At 53.4% G+C, this 20,558-nt stretch overlaps 5 protein-coding genes across 5 annotated transcripts; 2 read left to right on the top strand and 3 right to left on the bottom strand.

Annotated features, from left to right (window-relative positions):
• Nucleotides 1–170: 170 nt before the first annotated feature.
• GLOTRDRAFT_140284 (cytochrome P450) lies at nt 171–2,331 on the bottom strand (the record flags this gene model as incomplete). Its single annotated transcript, XM_007870692.1, has 12 exons — nt 2,131–2,331; nt 1,748–2,072; nt 1,544–1,692; nt 1,377–1,492; nt 1,213–1,315; nt 1,142–1,155; nt 903–1,092; nt 765–846; nt 583–708; nt 512–522; nt 309–441; nt 171–246 (listed from the first exon to the last, which is right to left on the bottom strand). Exons 1-12 carry the CDS (start codon nt 2,324–2,326, stop codon nt 171–173), a joined length of 1,521 nt encoding a protein of 506 aa, XP_007868883.1. The 5' UTR covers nt 2,327–2,331.
• Nucleotides 2,332–4,736: 2,405 nt separating this feature from the next.
• GLOTRDRAFT_112015 (uncharacterized protein) lies at nt 4,737–6,287 on the bottom strand. Its single transcript, XM_007870691.1, has 5 exons — nt 6,051–6,287; nt 5,706–5,940; nt 5,431–5,651; nt 5,302–5,378; nt 4,737–5,236 (listed from the first exon to the last, which is right to left on the bottom strand). The coding sequence occupies exons 1-5, from the start codon at nt 6,280–6,282 to the stop codon at nt 4,946–4,948; spliced, it is 1,056 nt and encodes a 351-aa protein (XP_007868882.1). The 5' UTR covers nt 6,283–6,287; the 3' UTR covers nt 4,737–4,945.
• A 2,374-nt stretch (nt 6,288–8,661) lies between these two features.
• On the top strand, nt 8,662–12,117 carry GLOTRDRAFT_46469 (ATP-dependent protease La; the record flags this gene model as incomplete). Its single annotated transcript, XM_007870486.1, has 8 exons — nt 8,662–10,041; nt 10,102–10,400; nt 10,453–10,620; nt 10,669–10,715; nt 10,764–11,002; nt 11,057–11,476; nt 11,536–11,803; nt 11,858–12,117. The coding sequence occupies 8 exons, from the start codon at nt 8,662–8,664 to the stop codon at nt 12,115–12,117; spliced, it is 3,081 nt and encodes a 1,026-aa protein (XP_007868677.1).
• A 190-nt stretch (nt 12,118–12,307) lies between these two features.
• GLOTRDRAFT_131817 (uncharacterized protein) lies at nt 12,308–14,419 on the bottom strand (the record flags this gene model as incomplete). The annotated part of the gene is made up of 10 exons (XM_007870935.1): nt 12,308–12,325; nt 12,379–12,484; nt 12,536–12,845; nt 12,899–13,329; nt 13,392–13,525; nt 13,575–13,790; nt 13,842–13,982; nt 14,038–14,150; nt 14,207–14,306; nt 14,363–14,419. The coding sequence occupies 10 exons, from the start codon at nt 14,417–14,419 to the stop codon at nt 12,308–12,310; spliced, it is 1,626 nt and encodes a 541-aa protein (XP_007869126.1).
• Nucleotides 14,420–14,639: 220 nt separating this feature from the next.
• GLOTRDRAFT_140281 (uncharacterized protein) lies at nt 14,640–20,446 on the top strand (the record flags this gene model as incomplete). Its single annotated transcript, XM_007870690.1, has 5 exons — nt 14,640–14,798; nt 15,182–15,338; nt 15,395–19,772; nt 19,821–20,019; nt 20,086–20,446. 5 exons carry the CDS (start codon nt 14,640–14,642, stop codon nt 20,338–20,340), a joined length of 5,148 nt encoding a protein of 1,715 aa, XP_007868881.1. The 3' UTR covers nt 20,341–20,446.
• Between the last annotated feature and the right edge of the window lie 112 nt (nt 20,447–20,558).

Genomic DNA, 20,558 nt, shown 5'->3' with positions numbered 1-20,558 from the left:
CCCGTGGCCGTTCGCTCCATCATCGTTGTATCGTTTACTTTCCCGCATTTTATCAGGCATTCCCAATCACCTCCATCGAGCTACTAGTATGGGGTCTCCACAGAAAAAGTGAAGAGTAGGTTTCGAAGTATATACGTTTGTGACAGGCGAGCAGGAAACGAGCTTCGCGATCATTGTATTCCGTGGATCATAGTTTCGGCTCTGGGCGAGCGAGGTTTGATGTAGCATGCAAACGGCGTGGGATGACTGTGAGGGACAGTACGTTCGTTAAGTGTGCTAGAATGAATGATTGGCAGCACTGAACTGACCTAACAATGTCGGTACTATAGTCGACAATCGGCTCAATGACATTGCCTGCATCATCGCGCGCTTTGGAGATGTCGAACACAGCTAGCGACATGACACAGGCTATGAACAAGGAACTGTCTGCCAGTTTGATGCCTAGAGGATCACCCATGGTCAACAACTAATTATCACGCTTCAAGGCTTTCCGGTCTGTCGCGGCACCTACCTGGACAAACTCTGGTGACGAGCAAATTTATCAGCAGTGGGCTCGTGTATCTCTCGTAAACTGCACCATACCTGCGACCGAATCCGAAACAGTAGTTCTGAGGGTCTGGCTCGGGATCGTGGTCGTCCGCTTTCAAGTATCTCTCTGGTTTGAATTCTGCGGGATTCGCATATCTTTCAGGGTCATGCAGGAACCACCTACCCTCCGATCAGCGTTGAATCACTGGTCTTGACCTCGGAATGGTAAAGCTCACCAAATATTAGGTATTATTATCGAATCCTTCGGTATGAGGTACCCTTCATGAATATCATCCTCTCGCAGGCGGTGAGGGACACCTGGAAGTGCATCGAACGCCTGAGTAGCATGTTCACCATCTCGGCGGCCAGCATACCTAGGGGAGCCACAGGATTCCATCGTAAGACTTCCTTGATCAATGCCTCGACGTAAGGCAATCGGTCCCTGTCAGCGAAGGATGGTAGCCGCTCTGAGCCGACCACCTCATCAATCTCTGCCTGGGCCTTCTTCTGGACTTCGGGGTATAGCGCCATAGCCAGATAGAATGAACAAATAGCAGACACGGTCTACGGGAGCAAATGGGCATCAGCTTGTATGAAGTAGGAAGGAGTCTACCGTATCCGCACCACCTAAGAAACATGCTATAAATCGGTGTCCGAATAGTTCGCATGTTGAATAGTACTGACCTGCATATAAGGATGCGGCAGCCCATCGGATGATGTCCTCTTCGTTTGGGTCCCCCGCTTCTAATTGATTGGAAACGAACGAAGGAGGCGCGGTTCCTTCCGCCTAGAGACGCAGTGTGAATTCATGGACATGTTTTCCTGAGCAGCATCACGTCTCGACAGACCATCTGTTTGCGAGTGAAGTTGAATGGGAGATTAACCATGTCTTTCAAGGTAGCAGCATAAGCTTTAGCGTTCCTCTTGAATTGCGCACCCGGGAACCAGCTGGGAAGGAACCTCACTAGAGCGGTCATCAGTACTAACGCGTGCGCACCAGCGAAGACCTCCTCACATATCGGCAGGGTATCAACCAAGTATGCGCCGGGAACCACCAGTTCCGAGAAGTGGTCCATGGCGTTATCGACGACACGCACCATCGGATCATTGTCAGTTTGCACCTTGTATCCATACGTAATCTGCAGAATTACAGCACCGGCCATCCTGACAACAACAAATGATCTGTCCTGTGCGTAATTGCCAAGCTCATACAACACACCTGCGAGCGTGAGCTGCAAAGTTTCCCGGGTCGGAAAGAGTTTTTGCAAGAAAGCACCGCATCTCCTGCTCTTCAATGGGATTAAACTGCTCCGTGCTTCCCCGTGTGCCGACTGCACTGTGCATTAGGCGACGGTATTTGCGAAACCTGTCGCTAAGAGACAAGCCCGCCAGTATGTCTCTCCAGCCCACCAATTCGTGGGCCATAATTAGAGTGGGGCGGTCTGAATAGATCGTGCTCTTCCTCTCAAGCATATCGATGGCTACCTGCGGAGAGTTCACAACTATCATCGTTTGTCCGAGGACTTTGAGAGATATGATGTTCCCTGAATGCCCAATAAGTTAGCGTGTTTACTCGGACAGGGCGGGAAAGAATAGACTTACCGAAACGTTGGACCCATCCAGCGAAGACTCTCCAAGGATGCTTAGCGGGCATGTCCAGGATGTTTCCCGCCACTGGTAGTCCTCTGGGGCCAGGAGGAAGGGGTGCATGACGGCCGGACCAGAAGAAGTAATATGCACAACAGATCGCAAATCCACACAGGCAAAGGTCAAGGAGAGAAACCATTGCGAAAGACATTACTACGTTCACTTCAGAAAATGGAGGCAGAGCATACTTCAAGATTCGCCTTTATAAAAAACCGGGTGGATTATTCAACCTTTACCACTGGTGCGCCATTCTGCTTGGCAGACTGGTATGGCGATGCTGTCCCGGCAGATAGCGGCCGGAAGGGAATCCCGAGTACGCGCAGGAGCTATACCCTGCAGTCAGTAACTTGAACTTCTCTGCCTTCCCATCAGTACGCGGAGCGTGATTTAGCCTGGTTTACCTTGCCTCCTTTCGGAGCAGCAGGAGCATCCTCGCCCCGTAGTCTAGGTACAACCACGTGGCATCCAAGAGGAGTTGAGGAAAGTCCGATAGAAGCAGGTTCCTTCAGCTTCATCATTCGAAATGTGCGGGGGCTCTCCTCAACGATCGCCCCCCTACGAACGGAATGTATGCCAATAACCGGTACCCTCAAGTAAATGGAGAAGTACTAGAGAGAACACTGTGGACATCACTAACCCTACAGCATAAAGACGCAGAAGAGGTGACGGGGGAAACTATGAAGTTCATTCCGTGAATCAGAGCTTCAGCTTTGGGTGAACGAGGTTTGATGGAGCATGTAAACGGTACCTAGGGACGAGTTGACCTGATAATACTAATATCCGCGCTGTAGTCGATGATGGGCTCGATGACATTGCCTGCATCGTCACGCGCCTTGGAGATACCAACCACAGCTAGCGACATAGCACAGTATATGAACAAGGAAGCGTCCGCCAACATCATGCCTGTGAAAATCATGCACAGTCGCAAACTAACACGCTTCGCGACCTTTCCTAGCACTCACCTGCATATTCTTTCGACGACGAGTGAAGTCAGGTCTCCGAACGTATATTCTCTGAAACTGCACCATACCGGCGACCGAATCCAAGAGTTGCGAGGGTCTGTCTCGGGATCGTGGCCATCGACCCGGAGAAACCTCTCCGGTATGGACTGTGCGAGATCTGCATATCTTTCGATCATGCAGGAACCACCTTCCACCCGTCCGATGTGGAAATACCTCGGTCAACTGCAGTCAAGCAGAATGTGGTAAACCCACCAGATATTGGGTATTATGAGGGAATCCTCGGTATGAAGTACACCTGGGTAGTAGACAGTAAGATTATACGCCTAGTCATGAACGAGACTATCATACCCAGGGGACCCACGGAATTCCATCTTAAGACTTCTTTGACTAATGCCTCGACATAAGGTAACTGGTCCGCGTCGCAATCTGAACCACCACGGCGTCGATCTCCGCTTGGGCTTTCTTCTGCACTTTGGGGTATAGCACCATCGCCAAGAAGAACGAACGGACAGCAGAAAGGTTCTGTGTAACCGGGTGGGCATGAGCTTGGGTGGAGGAGCAGAAGATTCTTACCGTATCTGCGCCACCTAGGAAATATCGCACGGAGGAACTTCGAGACCTAAGTATCTCTGACCTGAATACAAGGATGCGGCAGCCCATCTAACGATGTCTTCCTGGCCTGGGTCCTCCATCTCTAATTGATTAGAGACAAAGGATGGAGCGGCATTTCCCTTCGCCTAGAGACACGGCGTAAGTTATCCGGGTCGGCGAGGGTCTGTTGAAGGAAACGACACGCTTCTTGCTCTTCGATGGCTCAGAACTGCTCCACACTAGCTCGCGTGCCGACTACGCTGTGGATCAGGCGTCCATATTTGCGGAACCGTTCCGTAAGATATCAGCTCGCGAGCACATTTCTCCGGCCCACCATCTTGTCAGCCATAGTAAGAGTAGGGCGATCCGACTAGATCTTCCTCTCAAGCTTATCAATAACGACGTCCGGGGAGTTCACGACTATCATCGTTTGTCCAAGACCTTCAGGTATATGATGTTATCTGAAAGCTTGAGAATTAGTTCCGCCCGACCGAAAAAAAGGGGGGGAGAGACAAACCCCGACGGTGGCGCCATCCAGCGAAGACTTTCCAAGAGTGTTTAGTCGGCATATCAAAAATGTTTCTACTCCCTTTGGACCAAGAGGGACGGGCGGACGATGTCCGATCCATAACAAGTAAGCCAGGCAACACAGCACTCCGCCCAGGCTGAGGGCAGAACAGAGTCGGTAGGGCAACTCATCATTGCCTCCAGCTCACGAATACAGGAGCAAGAGCATGCGAAGGAAGCTTGAGCGAGACGGTAGGGACTTACGTTTATGTAAGTTCGGGTGCAATACGAGCCACCGCTCCAATCAGCATGCTAAGCAGCTTAAGCCCTAGTTGCCCCGAAGATTAACTCCTTTCGAAGCGGCAAGGACTGTGACTAACATCCTGGGTCAAGACGCCACTCTTACTCTAAATCAACCACGAGGCATCCATGGGAGTCTAGTGATCTCCGGGAACAACCGCCCTGGAGCTAATGAAGCAGAGTCCTCTTAAGGTCGGGAAATGCGCGAAACGTGCTCCATTAGTACAAGCATCTTCCAGCTACAGATCGATCGGTGACCCTGCCAGATAGTGCCGAAAGTACAGCCAGAACGACAGCCCAAACACCCTGCGAAACGTATTCCAATGAAAACCCGCGGGACGTACTCCAATAAACCAGAAGTAGATGAAAGGTTTGGTGTGATTGGAAATCACTCCGAACGCCGCCCTGGCCTACAGGGCGTAGAACAGACCAGCGACTACCACAGCTAGCAGGCTGGCCCACGTTGGGCAAAGAATTGTCACATCACCCGATGTCGACGCCGGAGATTTCAGAGGGCTGGTAAGTAGGGCCTTATCAATGACGTGGACCACCCCGTTCTGAGTCAAGACGTCGGACTTGGTGATGTTGGCAGTATTCCCCCCCTTCAAGGTAACAGTAGTCCCATCGAAGGACAGCTCTTGATCAGCTGCATTACGCAGTGTCCCGACGAGGGACTTGAAATAATATGTTCCGTTAATCACCTGTAAATGGGTGTCCGTGGTGAGCAGCTGCGTGTAGATCGAAGACGGATGTGCGTCTCCCTAACATGATTGTTGACGATGTCGTCCAGACTGTCGGTGCTGAGATGTGCCCAGGAAGCAATTTCTGAGACAAGCCCGGCGTCTGAACTCTGAGGGTGAGTCACAGCAAAGCATTACGGAGCGGAGTGGCTTGCCTTCGGGGACAAATAGCGTGATGCCAGGTTCCGTGCTAGTTTCTTCAATGGCATTCGCGATGTGGGTATTGCTGGCGAAAGCAGTGATGTTTAGTGCTTGCAGTGTATCATTCAAGGTTCCCGGCGCGGTTAGCAATTCGCTAACGACAGCGTATCCGTAGCTGATGTTTAATCCGGGGATGGTGAAGGAGTCGAGAGATGTGATATTGATGTCCGTGACGCTGACCAAATCTCATGAACAATGTATTTCTCCAGAGGATGAACGAGTAATTTACCCTTGCTCCAGGACATGTATGATGCCATCAGTGAGTCTGGTTAAGACCATTGACTGACTTTCTCCCGTACGTAGCAGCACGGAGGCCGTATCATTTAGCGCACTTGGGAGCACGGTATGGTTGGGGTAAACAGGGATATTGGCATTGCCCAGGGGTGTATCGACAACGTGGTAAGCCAATACATCGAATATCTTCTCCGTGTCATTGAGAAGGTTGTTGAGGGTGGCATTGGGTACTGATGCGGATGACATTATACGCTGGGTACACTGGACTATCATTGAGTCTTACCAAAGCTGTAAATAGAAGACCTCAGTGACACAAACCGGTATATGAGAGGAAGAGCAACGAACGCAGGAAACAGGAACGTCATGCTGCCGTTGAACAGACTTGCGAAATCTGCGATATATTTACTCGGCAGGCTCTCGACGATACTGACACCATCCTTGAAGCCCTTCGACCTGAAGAAGGCAACGAATGCGTCGAGAAAGCCTTCGGCCTCGAAGGGCAGCAGGGGACCCTGGGCGAGTATGAGCGGTGGCCAAGATAGCAATAAAAAGACGATGTGTATCAGATGCATGGTGGAAGACGGAGGATGATTTGACTTTTGAGGGGATGGGCTCCGCCTTATACAGAGAGTTTATAAGTTCACCAATGGGCATACTAGCAGCGCGGCAGGTTGATGCGGTCCCCTCGGATACAAAGTTCGTCCGGTAGAGCTGTGAGGCCCAATCAGCCACGAGGCGTATACATTGAAGATTGCTGCCCTATAACAAGCATATTAATGAGGTGCCGACGAGACGTGAACTTCGTTCGGATGATGTGCTGAAATAAGTTATCCAGCGGCGAAAGAGAGGTAACCACTCATGCACAGGGCACTTCTGTTCCCAGATCAAGGATCGAGCCTACGAACCAATTACGAGATGGAGGCCAAGTACGAGCGGGCAGCATACATGCATTGAAGATACCGAAGGAATGGAAGAGTGTCAGTATACGGCGATTGGTCGGAAAGACTAGGAATAGCCATGGAACTCAGCGACATTGGTTTCGAGCGCCGGGAAATTCAGAAAAAGCTCTAGTGCGAGATTCATGAGAAGCGATGCGGATTAATGATGCCGAGTGCCTCTCTGCGGAAATTGCACGTCCCGAGACATGGCCTCTCAATCGGAACGTACATAGGTCGTCGACGGTACAGCCTGTAACAAAACGACACGAAGCCCCAACTCAAGTGTTTCATTCGCGAACAAGTCCGACGGCAAGAGACTGCCTGCCTCCGCCCAGGCCTAGGGATGGATTAGCTACCGACCCAGGGAGGACGGTCCATTTTGGACTTCATCCTTGACAAGGCAGCAACAGAACGAACACTTGCACCATGAGGTTCAAGCGAGTAACCATCCCAGGGACATGTGCTTTGAATTTCCCCTGATTCAGTGCCTCGACGTAGTCCAAGTCAACCGGCGAGCCGAACAATGTCCCAGCCAGGCGATGTTGCCAGAGGTTCCGCACCAGCGAGTTCAACGAATGTTCCATAGGTTATAATTACTAATGAACGCCAGTGGAGAACTGAGCAGGTGTCCCAATAGTCGCGTTTTCATTGCACATGAGGCACCCAGAACAAGCACAGCGCTTGGCGGAAGCCCTTGATTTGACCATAGCAAAAGGTCATGCTGTTATCAGCGCTATTACACGGGCGCCATCTATTCTTGTCCGGGATCGAACGACCATTGAGCTGGTAGTCGGAATGCATATAGACAACGGCACCTTTGGCGGATAAGCTTCCACACTGTTTCGTTACTTCGAAGCTATTGTGATGTCACGCGCGAAAGGCCTAGTACGGTCGGAAAACCTGGGTATCCGGCGCTAGACCAGAGATAATAGGGAGGGAACACTCCACCCTCGGGGGGGGGGGGGTCTTAAAGAACGGAATCTAGTGGCAATACTGACCGACCTGTACTGTGCAACAACAAAATGACAATGGATTAACCATTATTAGCTGTTTTAAAGAGGGAGTTTGGGATCACGCAGTCCTTGGATCGGGCTCAGCCGTTTCACTCTTGATCGCGAGCAAAGCAGGCTGCCTAGGGAAGTGATCAAAGGTGCAACTCCGCTCAGAGGGCAAACCGACAGTCGTTCGTGGAATATTTTGCGGGAAGCAAGGCAAAAGTGATCTGGGACAAGCGCAGCGCTGCAGGGTCTCGAAAAGCCATCGGTACATGTCCCAACCAGTACAGAAAGCGCCAGAAAGCCAGTTTCAGTTTCGGGTAAGATGGACCTTGAGCACGATCCATCCGTTCGTTCTCTATCCACTCTCCGTCCGCATCGTGGGGTTTTAGTTTCAGCGAAGGGGATACTGAGAGAAACCCGGGAGAAGCAAGCCAAGCATGCTCAAGTAGGATGTCCGGCATCCAAAGGATAGTCATGGCCTTCTGGAATATCCTGAGGCCCCCTTACGCGCAGGACTAACGGCCTCATCGCGAAGGCAACGTCGGGCGCAGAATCTTGAAAGAGGGAGCGGAGGGAGCAGATTACTACAATATTTGCTGTGAAAAAATGCGATGGTAAATAATACCATGTAAGTATCAATTATCGATTATTAATAACCTTATTTGTAAGCCGCGAAGTGTGCGTCAGAGATTTCGCGCACTTCGTCGCGTTAGGCTTGCGTTGCCCATTTGCTTTCCTTACAGTTTCTGTCAGGTCGACTGCCTGGTTCAGCGCCTTGAAAGGCGAACAGGTGGTGTACTCGTGCAGCTACTAACAGATGAATTTTTTGGGCGCGTTTCTGGGCGGCACACGACAGGCATGTACGAAACTGGCAGTAGCTGAAGCCGGACCCTCTCGACTGGTCTACAACACACGACATGCACGGCGATGGAACTCGCTGCAGCGGCAGGCGTTCTCAGCGTCTACAGTTGCTGGGTTTGCTGGCCCTACTTCGCCTGTAGCTTATCCGAGATGGATGAACTCGCGGGCGAACGTACGGGGGAAGTCGGACGGGTCGACGGAAGGGGAGAGCGTTGAGCTCCATGAATCCGACGGTACGCAGAAAGACGATACGTCTGTTCGACTAGACAGCCCGGAGGAGGGCGGAGGGCAGGGCGCTTCGTCTGGCTCTGCCCCACCGTCCTCTTCGAGCGGTCAGAACTCGGACGGCTCTGACCCGCCAGAGTCACCACCACCGGATCCCCCATCCTCCTCCAAATCATCTACTACGATATCTAGACAATCCGTCCCCGAAGTCTATCCCCAGGTCCTGGCCCTCCCCATTGCACGACGTCCTCTCTTCCCCGGTTTCTACAAGGCAGTGGTAGTGCGCAACCCGCAGGTGGTGGCTGCTATCAAGGAAATGATGCGGCGCGGACAACCATATTTGGGTGCTTTCCTCCTCAAGGACGAGAATGTAGACAGCGACATCATCACGGACATTAACCAGGTTCACCAGGTCGGCGTGTTCGCCCAGATCACGAGCGTCTTTGCAGCCACGGGCACGGAGGATAAAGAGGAAGGTTTGACGGCTGTATTGTATCCTCATCGGAGAATTCGGATCAAGGAGCTCGTGAAACCGGGTAAGCCTGCGTCTGCGACCGCACCTGCATCTTCTGCCTCGGTAGAGAATGCAGAGAGCTCGGAGGAACAGCTGCCTACCCCCCCGCCTTCGCCGGCACCCACGACTCCGGAAGACATCGCCAAGATGCACCCTGCCCCGCTCCAGACGTCGTTCCTGCAGAACTATGAGATCTCGATAGTGAATATCGAGAACCTCGTCACGCAGCCGTACAATAAGGACGACCAGTACATTCGGGCGTTCATGTCGGAGATTGTCTCTGTGTTCAAGGACATTGCCCAACTCAACCCGCTGTTCCGCGACCAGATCACGAATTTCTCGATCAATCAGGTCGCGTCTAACGTCTTCGACGAGCCGGACAAGCTCGCAGACTTCGCTGCGGCGGTCTCAACCGGCGAAGTTCAGGAGTTGCAGGACGTGCTCGAAGCCCTAGTCGTTGAAGACCGGTTACGCAAGGCCCTACTGGTTCTCAAGAAGGAGTTGATCAATGCGCAACTGCAGAGTAAGCTCAGTAGGGACGTCGATAGCAAGATCGCAAAGCGACAGAGGGAGTACTACCTCATGGAGCAGCTCAAGGGTATTAAGAAGGAGCTTGGCATGGAGAGCGACGGCAAGGACAAGTTGATCGAGAAGTTCAAGGAAAGGGCCGAGAAGCTTAAGATGCCGGAGCATGTTAAGAAGGTCTTCGACGAGGAGCTCAACAAGTTACAAGGTCTCGAGCCGAATGCCAGTGAAGCCAATGTAACCAGGAATTACCTTGAATGGCTTACACAGGTGCGTTACTGTTTCGTATGGAAGTTTGATCGGATATTGATGTTATATATGATTTCCTAGATCCCATGGGGTCAGCACTCTCCAGAGAATTACTCAATCTCGCACGCGCAGAAGGTCCTTGACGAGGATCACTACGGTCTCAAGGACGTCAAAGAGCGGATTCTCGAGTTCCTGGCTGTCGGTAAGCTCAGAGGGACCGTCGAGGGCAAGATCATTTGTCTGGTCGGCCCGCCAGGTGTGGGCAAGACATCTATTGGCAAGTCGATCGCGCGCGCTCTTAATAGGCAGTTCTTCCGGTTCTCTGTTGGTGGCTTGACCGACGTCGCGGAGATAAAGGGACATCGGAGGACATATGTCGGGTAGGTTGTGACCAGACATCGTCAATGTAATTTACTTACGCCGACTTGACAGAGCACTGCCAGGCAAGATCATTCAGGCTTTGAAGCGGGTCGGCACAGAGAATCCTCTGGTCTTGATTGATGAAATCGACAAAATTGGCCGGGGTATCAACGGTGATCCTGGTAGTGCTTTGCTGGAGATGCTAGACCCCGAGCAGAACACGAATTTCTTGGATCATTAGTGCGTACTTTCCACTTGATTCTTGTTACTCGTTCTGACCTTGCCCAGCCTCGACGTCCCTGTGGATTTGTCCAGAGTCCTCTTCGTGTGTACTGGTATGTTATGCTTTCGTCCTTCATGCATATCCTCACGTTGTTACTTAGCCAACGTCCTGGACACCATATCTGCGCCCCTGCTTGACCGTATGGAGGTCCTCGAACTGAGCGGCTACGTAACGGAGGAGAAGCTTGTCATCGCAGACAAGTATCTCGGCCCACAAGCTAAGGAAGCGGCTGGTCTTAAGGATGCCGATATCACCGTTGACCGTGCTGCCATCGACACCCTGATCAAATACTACTGCCGCGAGAGCGGTGTCCGTAACCTCAAAAAGCATATCGACAAAGTGAGCTGCCGCCACGATGATGGTGTTCACTGGAATCTGACCATTGCTCTGTAGATATATCGCAAGGCTGCTTTGAAGCTTGTTCAGGATCTCGGCGAGGAAGCCTTCCCTGAAGAGGCAGCGTTACCGCAGGATGTCAAAGAGGGCAAGACGGAGACTGTCGAGAAGCAAGATGCACCGTCCAACGAACCGGCTGCGCCCGAGACTTCAACTCCCAAGACTGAGTCCGCCAGTGAAGCCCATGAGCAGGGCAATTCTGAGGGTGAACGTCAGGTTACGACCGAGGAGCGGAAGCCGCTTAAAGTGCCGGACACTGTCCATATCAGGATTACCCCGGAGAATCTGAAGGATTATGTTGGACCTCCCGTTTACCATCGGGATCGCCTGTACACGAGACCGCCTCCCCCAGGTGTCAGCACTGGTCTTGGATACCTTGGTAATGGCTCTGGTGCAGTCATGCCCGTTGAAGCTACGGTACGTACATAGCAATGCAGTCAAGCGCCGTTGGATGTATCTCATCCTTGCCACAACAGAGTATGCCTGGTAAAGGCACTTTGCAGCTGACCGGTAAATTGGGCGAAGTGATTCGGGAAAGCGCGCAGATTGGTTTGAGCTGGGTCAAGAGCCACGCCTATGAGCTGGGTGTCACGAAGTCTCCAGACGAGCAGTTCTTGACAGATCGCGACATCCACGTTCATATGCCTGAAGGTAGCATTGGGAAGGAAGGTCCCAGTGCGGGGACGGCGCTGCTGACGGCTTTCGTTTCACTGCTGACGAAGACAAGGGTCGACCCTGATATTGGTACGTGTACTATTGGATTGAAGAGTTAGCTCATGTTCTGACACCTGCGGATAGCGATGACCGGCGAGATTTCTCTAGTGGGCCAGGTTCTTCCAGTTGGTGGATTGAAGGAGAAGATCCTCGCTGCCCACCGGGCTGGTATCAAGACCATCATCGCCCCAGGCGCTAACCGTGCCGATATCGAGGAGAACGTCCCGGAGAGCGTCAAGACCGGCATTCGTTTTGTCTACGTTGAGGATGTTACGGAGGTCCTGCACGAAGTCTTCCGCGGACAGCCTATCACGGAACGGTGGAAGGATACACTATTGCTATAATCGCATCCTTTTGTGTTTTCTCTGATTCGTCGGTCTGCCAAATAGACTTCTTCGATGTGCTGTCTGGTCAGCAATATTTGTATCATACAATCAAGAATCCAGCTCACAACCCTGTATTATCCCCACTAATAAGATTTTAGAATGTACTACTACTCTACGGGCAACACGGTCTACTGAAGCACGAAGAAATCTACAGCCACTCGACGGTCTGTAGTATGGAAGTTAGGGCATTGTCGCTAGAGCAGCAGCAGATGTACATACCGCAGGTGGTTTTGAGGATATATCGTAAGTTACTCGATTGATACCAGCAACTTCGTTCGTGATGCGAGAGGATATGCGCCGTAAGACTTCGGGAGGGAACACGAACCTAGAAGCCCTCTGTTACAATAATTCTATTGATACGGTTAATACCACTTACCAGTCTGCAGTCATGAAATCCTCTGACTGTACAGCCCGGAGGGCGATGACCTGTTCGTACGTCCGTTTGTCACCCATGACACCGACAGCCTTGATAGGCAATAGCACCGCGAATGCCTGGCTGATCTGGTTATACAGGCCCGCATTGCGGATCTCTTCGATGTAGATGTTGTCAGCCTGCTGCAGAATTTTGACCTGGTCGCGCGTCACGGGACCGAGGATCCGGATGGCTAGGCCGGGGCCTGGGAAGGGGTGCCGCTGGACGAGCGGGGCGGGGATCCCGAGGAGGCGGCCTAGGACGCGGACTTCATCTGTACACGCCATAGGGTTAGGGGTTATTTATGAAAGACGTGAAAAAACAGACCTTTGAAGAGCTCGCGCAGGGGCTCGATCAGTTTGAGCTTCATGTCCTTGAGCAGGCCGCCGACGTTGTGGTGCGTCTTGATGGTCGCGCTGGGCCCCTTGAAGCTGATACTCTCGATCACGTCGGGGTAGAGCGTGCCCTGCAGGAGCCACTCGATCTTGCCCTTGCGCTCGCCCGACGGCGCGAGCTCCTCCTCCTTCTCGGCCGCGGCCTCGATCTTCGCGGCCTGCTCCTCGAAGACGTTGATGAAGGTGTTGCCGATGATCTTGCGCTTCTGCTCGGGGTCCTCGACGTCTTTGAGCCGCGAGAGGAAGAGCTCTGAGGCGTCGACGACGGTAAGGTTCACGCCGAGCTTTTCGGTGAGCATCTCGTGGACTTGGGCGGCTTCGTTAAGGCGCAGGACGCCGTTGTCGACCATGATGGCGTGGAACCTGAGGGAGTGGAAGGGTGAGCACGATACGAGTGAAAGATGGTGAGGAGTGGAGGACTGTACCTGTCGCCGATGGCTTCGTGCATGAGCTTGGCGGCGACGGAGCTGTCGACGCCGCCGCTCACGGCGCCAATGACGCGCCCCTTGGGTCCGCAAATTTCTCGTATCCGCGCGATCTCCTTGCCGATGAACTCTTCCTACAAGGATTGTCAGGGAACCGAAGGGATATAGATAGGGCCTGCGCACCATAGTCCAGTTGGATTTGCATCCACAGATATTGAGAACGAATCTCCCGATGACCTCTTTTCCTCGTGGGGAATGGGATACTTCGGGGTGGAACTGGATGCCATAGAAAGGCTTCGAATTATGCGCGATCGCGGCGTACGGGGCGGTTTGAGTACGGCCAATGATGTGGAAATCAGTGGGCATTTCGGAGAGTTGGTCTCCATGGGACATCCAGACCTGGAAGTAGCGATTGAGCATATGTCAAAGGTTGACTGCTGTGCGACGCACCTCCATCTCGTCTCCCAGGCCCTCGAACAGGGCATCTACAGAGCTGTTTCCATTCCCGACCTTTTGGACTTGTACTTTTGCAAAGCCGTACTCTCTGTGATCGCATTTAGCGACTTTTCCCTTCAAGTTCCATGCCATTTCCTGTTGCACTTGTGTTAGATGAGGCACACCCTCGGAGGGACGACGAGACGCGCACCTGCAGGCCGTAGCATATTCCAAGGACAGGAACATCCATCTCGAACACCTCTGGATCGACGTGCGGCGCATCATTATCGTACACAGAGTACGGAGACCCGGAAAGAATGATCCCTGTAAAATCGAGCAATCTGAATTGAATCGTTCAAAGAAAGCCTCGCCGCACGTACCCTTCGGTTTCCACTTCAAATCTTTCACCTTCTGCGTGCACGGCATAAGCTCAGCGTATACATTCAGCTCTCTGCACCGCCGGGTGATCAAGTGACTGTACTGCAAGGAAAGTCTTAACAGAGCTGACTCTATCTACGAGTCGTCGTCGGTCTGACCTGCGACCCAAAATCGAGAATCAGAATGGTATCAAACTGGTCGTGTATTTCTGCCATTTCTTAGTTATTCCGGCCAGCGACTAAGGGAAAGCAGATGCTGGTACGAGAGCAGGCAGCAGCAGGCGCGGTACGCGAAAATAGATCTTTGGATCTAATGTATATCGCGACTTTCCCACGTATAGAAGCCGGCGTTGTGGGCGCATATGTACGAGCTTGTTAATGCCAATTACCTGGGCGTTCGCCGTCTGTCTACCTTCGTCTTTCCCGCTTTCATGCAATGGATGCAAGCGGCGCACAACAGCGGAATGATAGAATACTCGCGACGCTGCACGAAAAGCTGAGAGCCGAAAATGTAGGACCATTCTCTGCCGCATGTCATAAGCTCGCTCGTTGGCTCAAGGATCCGAGAGCGTACTATACCTCCGCTCGGCCAAAGGTAAGTCGAGCTTTGAGATTCCATTTTGCGTGGACGGTACGCGGGATGTGGGCGAGCTTAAGCCGGGCGTGACAGGGAAGACGTCGAGGGCAGTAGTGCGGCTCCGAGGGACGCCGTGATGATAGAAGTACTAAGGATCTATGTTCAGGTTGAATGTACTATCCCGTACGCCGTGGAGATTATGTATCATCGCTGGAAGATTTGGGCAACGCTTCTTGTCCCATCCAGAGCGACTCGCGGTGATCCCGGACGTGCGAGTCGGTAGGTTAACTATGGCCTGACCGACTTAGTTTCTCGTATGTTCTCTGGGAGAAGATTTTCAACTGTTTCCATTCATTGCCGCGCACTTGATTTGGGATCCCTGCTAATATTGACGGCTCTAGATAGTCGATCTGCTCGAAACAGCGGCGAACAATGCACGAAAGCACTCGCTGGACCCAACACCAGCCGGGCAATCCTCGAATCGGATAAAGGCTGCTCAGACTTTAGCGGCGGTCGTTCTCCAGCATGCCGACCTTTTCGTTGAACCTGAGCTCAAGCGTACGCCTATCCTTCCTCCAAATTGCTTCAACATTTCTTACTTAATACATGGACAGACCGCCTGGCACACCTGGTCCGCCCTGAAGCGTTTGCTCAGAATATCGTTGCATCCCCGCCGGTACCAGTGCCCAGCCAGCACAGGCCTCGACCCAACACCGAACCATCGCAAGCCCAAGCCCAAGCCCAAGCCCACACCCAACCCCAGCCCCAAGCCGCCCCGCCCCAGCGTTTGGTCCCAACGGCATCCACAAGCAGGGCGGCTCTCACGACCAGCTCTGCTGCTCCTATGCCCCACCAGGTCCCCGCCGCGTCCTCGTCATCCCGTCCCGTGTTCGCGGTCAATGCCACCCTGGCCATCCGCCAGCAACAGCGGCACGCCATCCAAGAGCGAAGGTTCAGCCAGCCCACGGACATCGCTCCGGCTCTCTCTCCGTACCCCTCCCCATACGTGTACTACGCGTCTCCCCCGGCATCTGGGATCTTCCCGCACCAACATCAACAGCAAGTGACGATGCCTGCGCCACAACCGCAACGGCATGTGCACGCAGCAAGGCCGCATCTGCCCGCGAACGCGAACATGTATCCGCACGTGGATCCATACGCGCAAACACACGTCCAGTCTCATCCGGCGCATCACCCTCAGTCGGGAACTGCAATGCCTACAACACCCGTTCCCGCAGGGTCTGCAACACCCGTTCCCGCAGTGTCTACAACACCCGTTCCCGCAGTGTCTACAACACCAATCCAGGCCGCCGCTACAGCACGCGGAAGCCCAGAACATCCAGAACCACAACTTTCACGGACAAAGCCCGCGAAGCGCGCGCGCACGTTGGATCAGCTGGCCCGGCTCGACGCCGAGTACTGCCGGACGCAGAAGCAGAGGCCGGCGTCACCGGTCCTCGATAATTCGCCGCCTACCCAGTCTCCCGCGTTAGTGAGCTCACCCGCACCAGAGACTCCGCCGCCCTCCAGCCCTCCAGTACCCCGCCAGCTGAGCGCGAGGAAGAGCGCCCGGATGGGTACGAGGAGGCGTGGGCCACCCAAGGCGTCACGGGAGAGTGCGGGCCCTGCTACGGTCTCTGCGCCTGAGACGCACTTGCTGAGGGATTGGGCGGCTGTACCCGTGGAGGAGATGATTGACTACTCTGGGGGTTTCGTGGCCGCACCTATGGCTGAGGTCAACTCAGCAGCTACAGCTACCGCGGATACTGCAGTGATGGTGGAGGCTGGTGTTAGTCGGGATAGCCAACCGAATCGTGTCACTCCTGCACATGATAGAAAGGCCATGGATGTGGACGCATACACCGAGAGTGCCCGTGATGATGCTGAGGACGCTACAAAACTTACTGGTGACCCTCGCGGTGCCGTACTGCAGTCCGAGAAGGTGGACACCCATAAGATGCTGGTCGAACGTGCCGAAGATACAACGGCTCTGGATGTTGCTACTGTCAGGGGCTCTGGGGAAACCGAGCCAGCACCCCAGTCCGTTAAGGAAGCACCGTCCCTCGAGGACACTCAACATGTTGGCGTTACTAAAGCGATGGTTGAACCTGCTGAAGATACAACGGCTCCGGATGCTGCTGCTGCCGGCGGGCCCGGAGGAACCGACCACGCAGCGGAGACGGATGGTGAAGCACCTGCCCCGTATCTCGAGGGCGCCGATAAGATGTTACTCAATCATGTGGAAGATGCAACCGCTCCGGACGCTGTTGCTGTCGGCAGTACTGAAGGAGCCCCTGCGGCTAACGAAGCACCGTCTCTCGAGGCAATTCAAGATGATGCGGTTGATAAAATGGCAGTTGAATCTCCTGAAGATACAATGCCTTCGGGTATGGCTACAGTCAGCTCTGAAGTCGCAAGGCTCGGAGTGCCGACAGCACAGGCTTCGTCTTGCGAATACAATGGTCAAGACATGGTGACTTCGGGCGATGCTTCAGCGAACGGCTATGGGGTCATTAGTCACGAAACTCGAGCAGCCAGTGAAGCACCGGCTGTCTCTCTGAAACACGTCGATAAGATGATGGTCGAACCTGTCGAAGATGCAATGACTTCGGACGTTCCTCTTGTGAGCGACTTTGGGGCAGACCAACAAAAAGTCCAGGTGGCTAACGGGAAACCGGCCGCGTCTCTCGAAAGGGCTGATCACATGGTGGTAGAACCTACCGAGAATCCAATTACTTCCGATTCTGCTGCAGTTAGCGCCTTTGGACCAACTACAGAAGCGCCGACTCTCGAGAATAATCAGTCTGGTGCCGATGACGAAATACTGATTGTACCTGCCAATAATACAAGGACCCGAGACGCTGCTGCAATCAGTCGTTCCGGCGCGACTGAACACGGAATTCAGGCAACTACCGAAGTGCCATCCCTCGAGATTACTCAAGATGCCTCTATATTATTATCATCTGCAGACACCCCTGGCCAAGGCGAGGCGTCACAATTGCACGAGAAGGACGTAGACAGTGACACCAGTGCTATTGGACTTGCCCGCAACGCCGTTTCTGAGCCTCCAGATGGCTTGGACGCTGGTGAAATACTGGAAGAACCTAGCAAAGGCGAAAGCGCAACGGTCTTTGTTCCTCGTGCTCCAGCGCTTGAATTCTCGCAGATAGGCGGGGAGCCTACCGCCGGGCACACTCAAGTTCCGATTGTGTGGCAAAGTGACACGCTAACCCAATGGGTGGCGGCGGACCCTGTGGACCCTGTGGCAAGTACACTTGAGGAGGTAGTCGGTCCCTTAACATCTGCGGGACACTCTCCTGCCCATATTGAGTCGACCCGCGACGTGGTTCTCGAGACTGCAGGTAGCTTGGATGCTAATGAGATGATGGTAGAGCCCGGCAAAGGCGAAAGCATCATAGTCGCCGATTCTCGTGCGGCCCTGTTTAAGTCGTCGCAAACAGGTGAAAAGCTCACTGTCGACGACACGCAAGTTCCGGTTTTGTGGCAAAGTGAAACATTAACTCGATGGGTGGCGGAGCCTGTGGAACCTGTGCCTGAAGAAGAGCCTGGCGTCTCGGCATTTGCAGACCTCGCGGTTCCTCGTACTGAGTCTGCAGACAACGTTGCTCCCAAGTCTGCAGATATCTTGGACGCTGACCAGATGTTGGTAGATCCTAGCGAAGGCGAAAGCACCACCGTCGGCGATTCTCGTGTGGCTCTCGGCGACGCTCAGGATTCTACTGTGTGGCGGGATGAAACCCTAACCCAATGGGTGGCGGCGGAGTCTCTGGCACCTGTGGCACCTATTCTTGAGGCAGGACCCAGCACACCGCTCACTGATTCTCAAGTTCACTCCACTACCATGTCGGCTCTAGCTTCCGCCACTCACGCGCCTAACACAACGGATGAGATCTCAGTCGGTAGCAAGAGGCCACGATCTACCACTCCTGAGGTACAAGACAAAGACGCCGGCAATGGCGAATTAACCACCGGAGGGCAGAATGTGGCCTTTTCGGATGAGATCCATGTCGGCTGTAAGAGGCCACGGTCGTCCACTCCAGAGGTACCGGGCAAGGACGATAACGAAGCTACTGGAAGAGCATCTACTGGAGCCGAGAACGGCACCACCTCGGATGAGGTCCATATCGCTAGAAAGAGGCTACGGTCTACCACTCCAGAGCCACAGGCAAAGGACGATCATTTAGCCGGAGAGTTACCCACTGGAGCACCGAATGGTATCATCTCGGATGAGGCGATGTCCCAGCAAGCAGGGCCAGTGGTAAATTCATCTGTCGATCCCACCATTACGCATGACCTGGAGAATCGGCCTCTGGCCGAGCCGTCGACTACTTCGGGCACGAGCGAGGATTTGTCGGGGCCAATAGCACCGCAAGCTCTGGAAGACGAGCGACGCTCCCAACCACCTGCACAGGCGATATTGACTGTATCCGCTCCTACAGCACCTAGTTCTGATGCTCGTATCGAAGAGGAAGAACACGATTTCATAGAGAAGCCCGAGGGCATGTCGAGTGTGGCAGCGGAAGCTGGCGATATAGCCGTCGCACAGGAAGCCGCCGCTCCCGAATCGCTGGATGTGGCAAGTCGGGAAAAGGACGAAGAGGTCAAAGATCTCCCGCAAACAGGGACAACTGAGGAAGGGGAAATCACTACACCTCCCGCTGTCCACGATCCCCTCCCACCTGAGGCAAAGCCTTCACACGTGGTCACCGTGGCTGAAGATGTATCAATGCACACGGACGATGCCTCATTGTTACACCCCGACGGTATTCCCGCCAGCATTGTTGCAGTTGACCCCGACTCGCAGGTTCCACTTTCTGCCCCAGGGCCCTCAGCTGCATCTCCTGCGTCGATCCTGTATGCTCTGAGTTGCGCGACTGGGACTCGGCAGCATATTCTTGACTTCATCCTGAAACCCGATGACTATGCAGCCGTCCAGCGTTGGGCGCACCGCAAGTCCATGCTGGATGACAGGTCAGTCTGTCAGTGCTGCAGGAGCCGTAGAGCTGACATTCCTCTCAGCTTCACGGACGGCATTTGCCTCAGCTTGGCGTGCTATCGCCTTGAAGACCTTGCCTCCGTCTTAAATGGTGTTGACAGCATAGGCACAGGAAACTGCAATAGCCTTCCCAAGGTCGAGTGGCCCAGGACCGGGTGTATGTGGACAGTCATCAACGGAGACGAACGTAAGGGGTTAGTATACCTCGTTCCCCAGTACTCTGTGAGTGCTCTGAGTACGTGTCACCAAATAACTTGTCATTAACAGGACGTATCTTCACGATACCAGGCGAATGAAGACAAGCTTGTCGATATCTCCTCGTACCTGAGACAAGGTGAAAATATGCTAGAAATTTCTTATGATGGGAATATGTCGGATTATGCAGTCGTCCTCCATGCACATCATCCCACTCCGTCACAAATCGGAAAAGAGGAGAAAAGGCGAGAGAAAGACCGGGAATGGGCTGAGTTCCTCAAAGAATTGGCACAACCACCTAAACTACGGAAATTCAACTGGGTCACGGGGGTGTTTGAAGATGAATGATTGCTCTAATTTATAACATACCCAAATTTAATGCCTTTCCTTTACGTTTGAATACCTTGTACAGTTACTCACCAACATATATAACTGCTATGTATGTGGCCACAGGGGATGCGTGACCTAGCGCGTTTGTGATGTGTGACGAGCGTGCTTCCAATGCCAGACGCGTCGAAGCTTCCGCCACAATTTCCTTGAAATCGTTCGCCACGTTCCACTACCTG

The sequence above is a fragment of the Gloeophyllum trabeum genome (assembly GCF_000344685.1).
Source record: "Gloeophyllum trabeum ATCC 11539 unplaced genomic scaffold GLOTRscaffold_00012, whole genome shotgun sequence".
Lineage (NCBI taxonomy): Eukaryota > Fungi > Basidiomycota > Agaricomycetes > Gloeophyllales > Gloeophyllaceae > Gloeophyllum > Gloeophyllum trabeum.
Note: the sequence above shows the minus strand (reverse complement) of the source record. Positions and strands in the feature narration are given on the sequence as shown.

Excerpts from the sequence above, each read along its gene's own strand:
- GLOTRDRAFT_112015 (XM_007870691.1), bottom strand. The coding sequence starts at position 6,282 with ATGCATCTGATACACATCGTCTTTTTATTGCTATCTTGGCCACCGCTC. Across the intron at positions 5,941-6,050 it reads GTTCCTGTTTCCTGCGTTCG|TACCCAATGCCACCCTCAAC; the intron begins TTGCTCTTCCTC and ends CATCCGCATCAG. Across the intron at positions 5,652-5,705 it reads ATACATGTCCTGGAGCAAGG|CGTCACGGACATCAATATCA; the intron begins GTAAATTACTCG and ends AGATTTGGTCAG.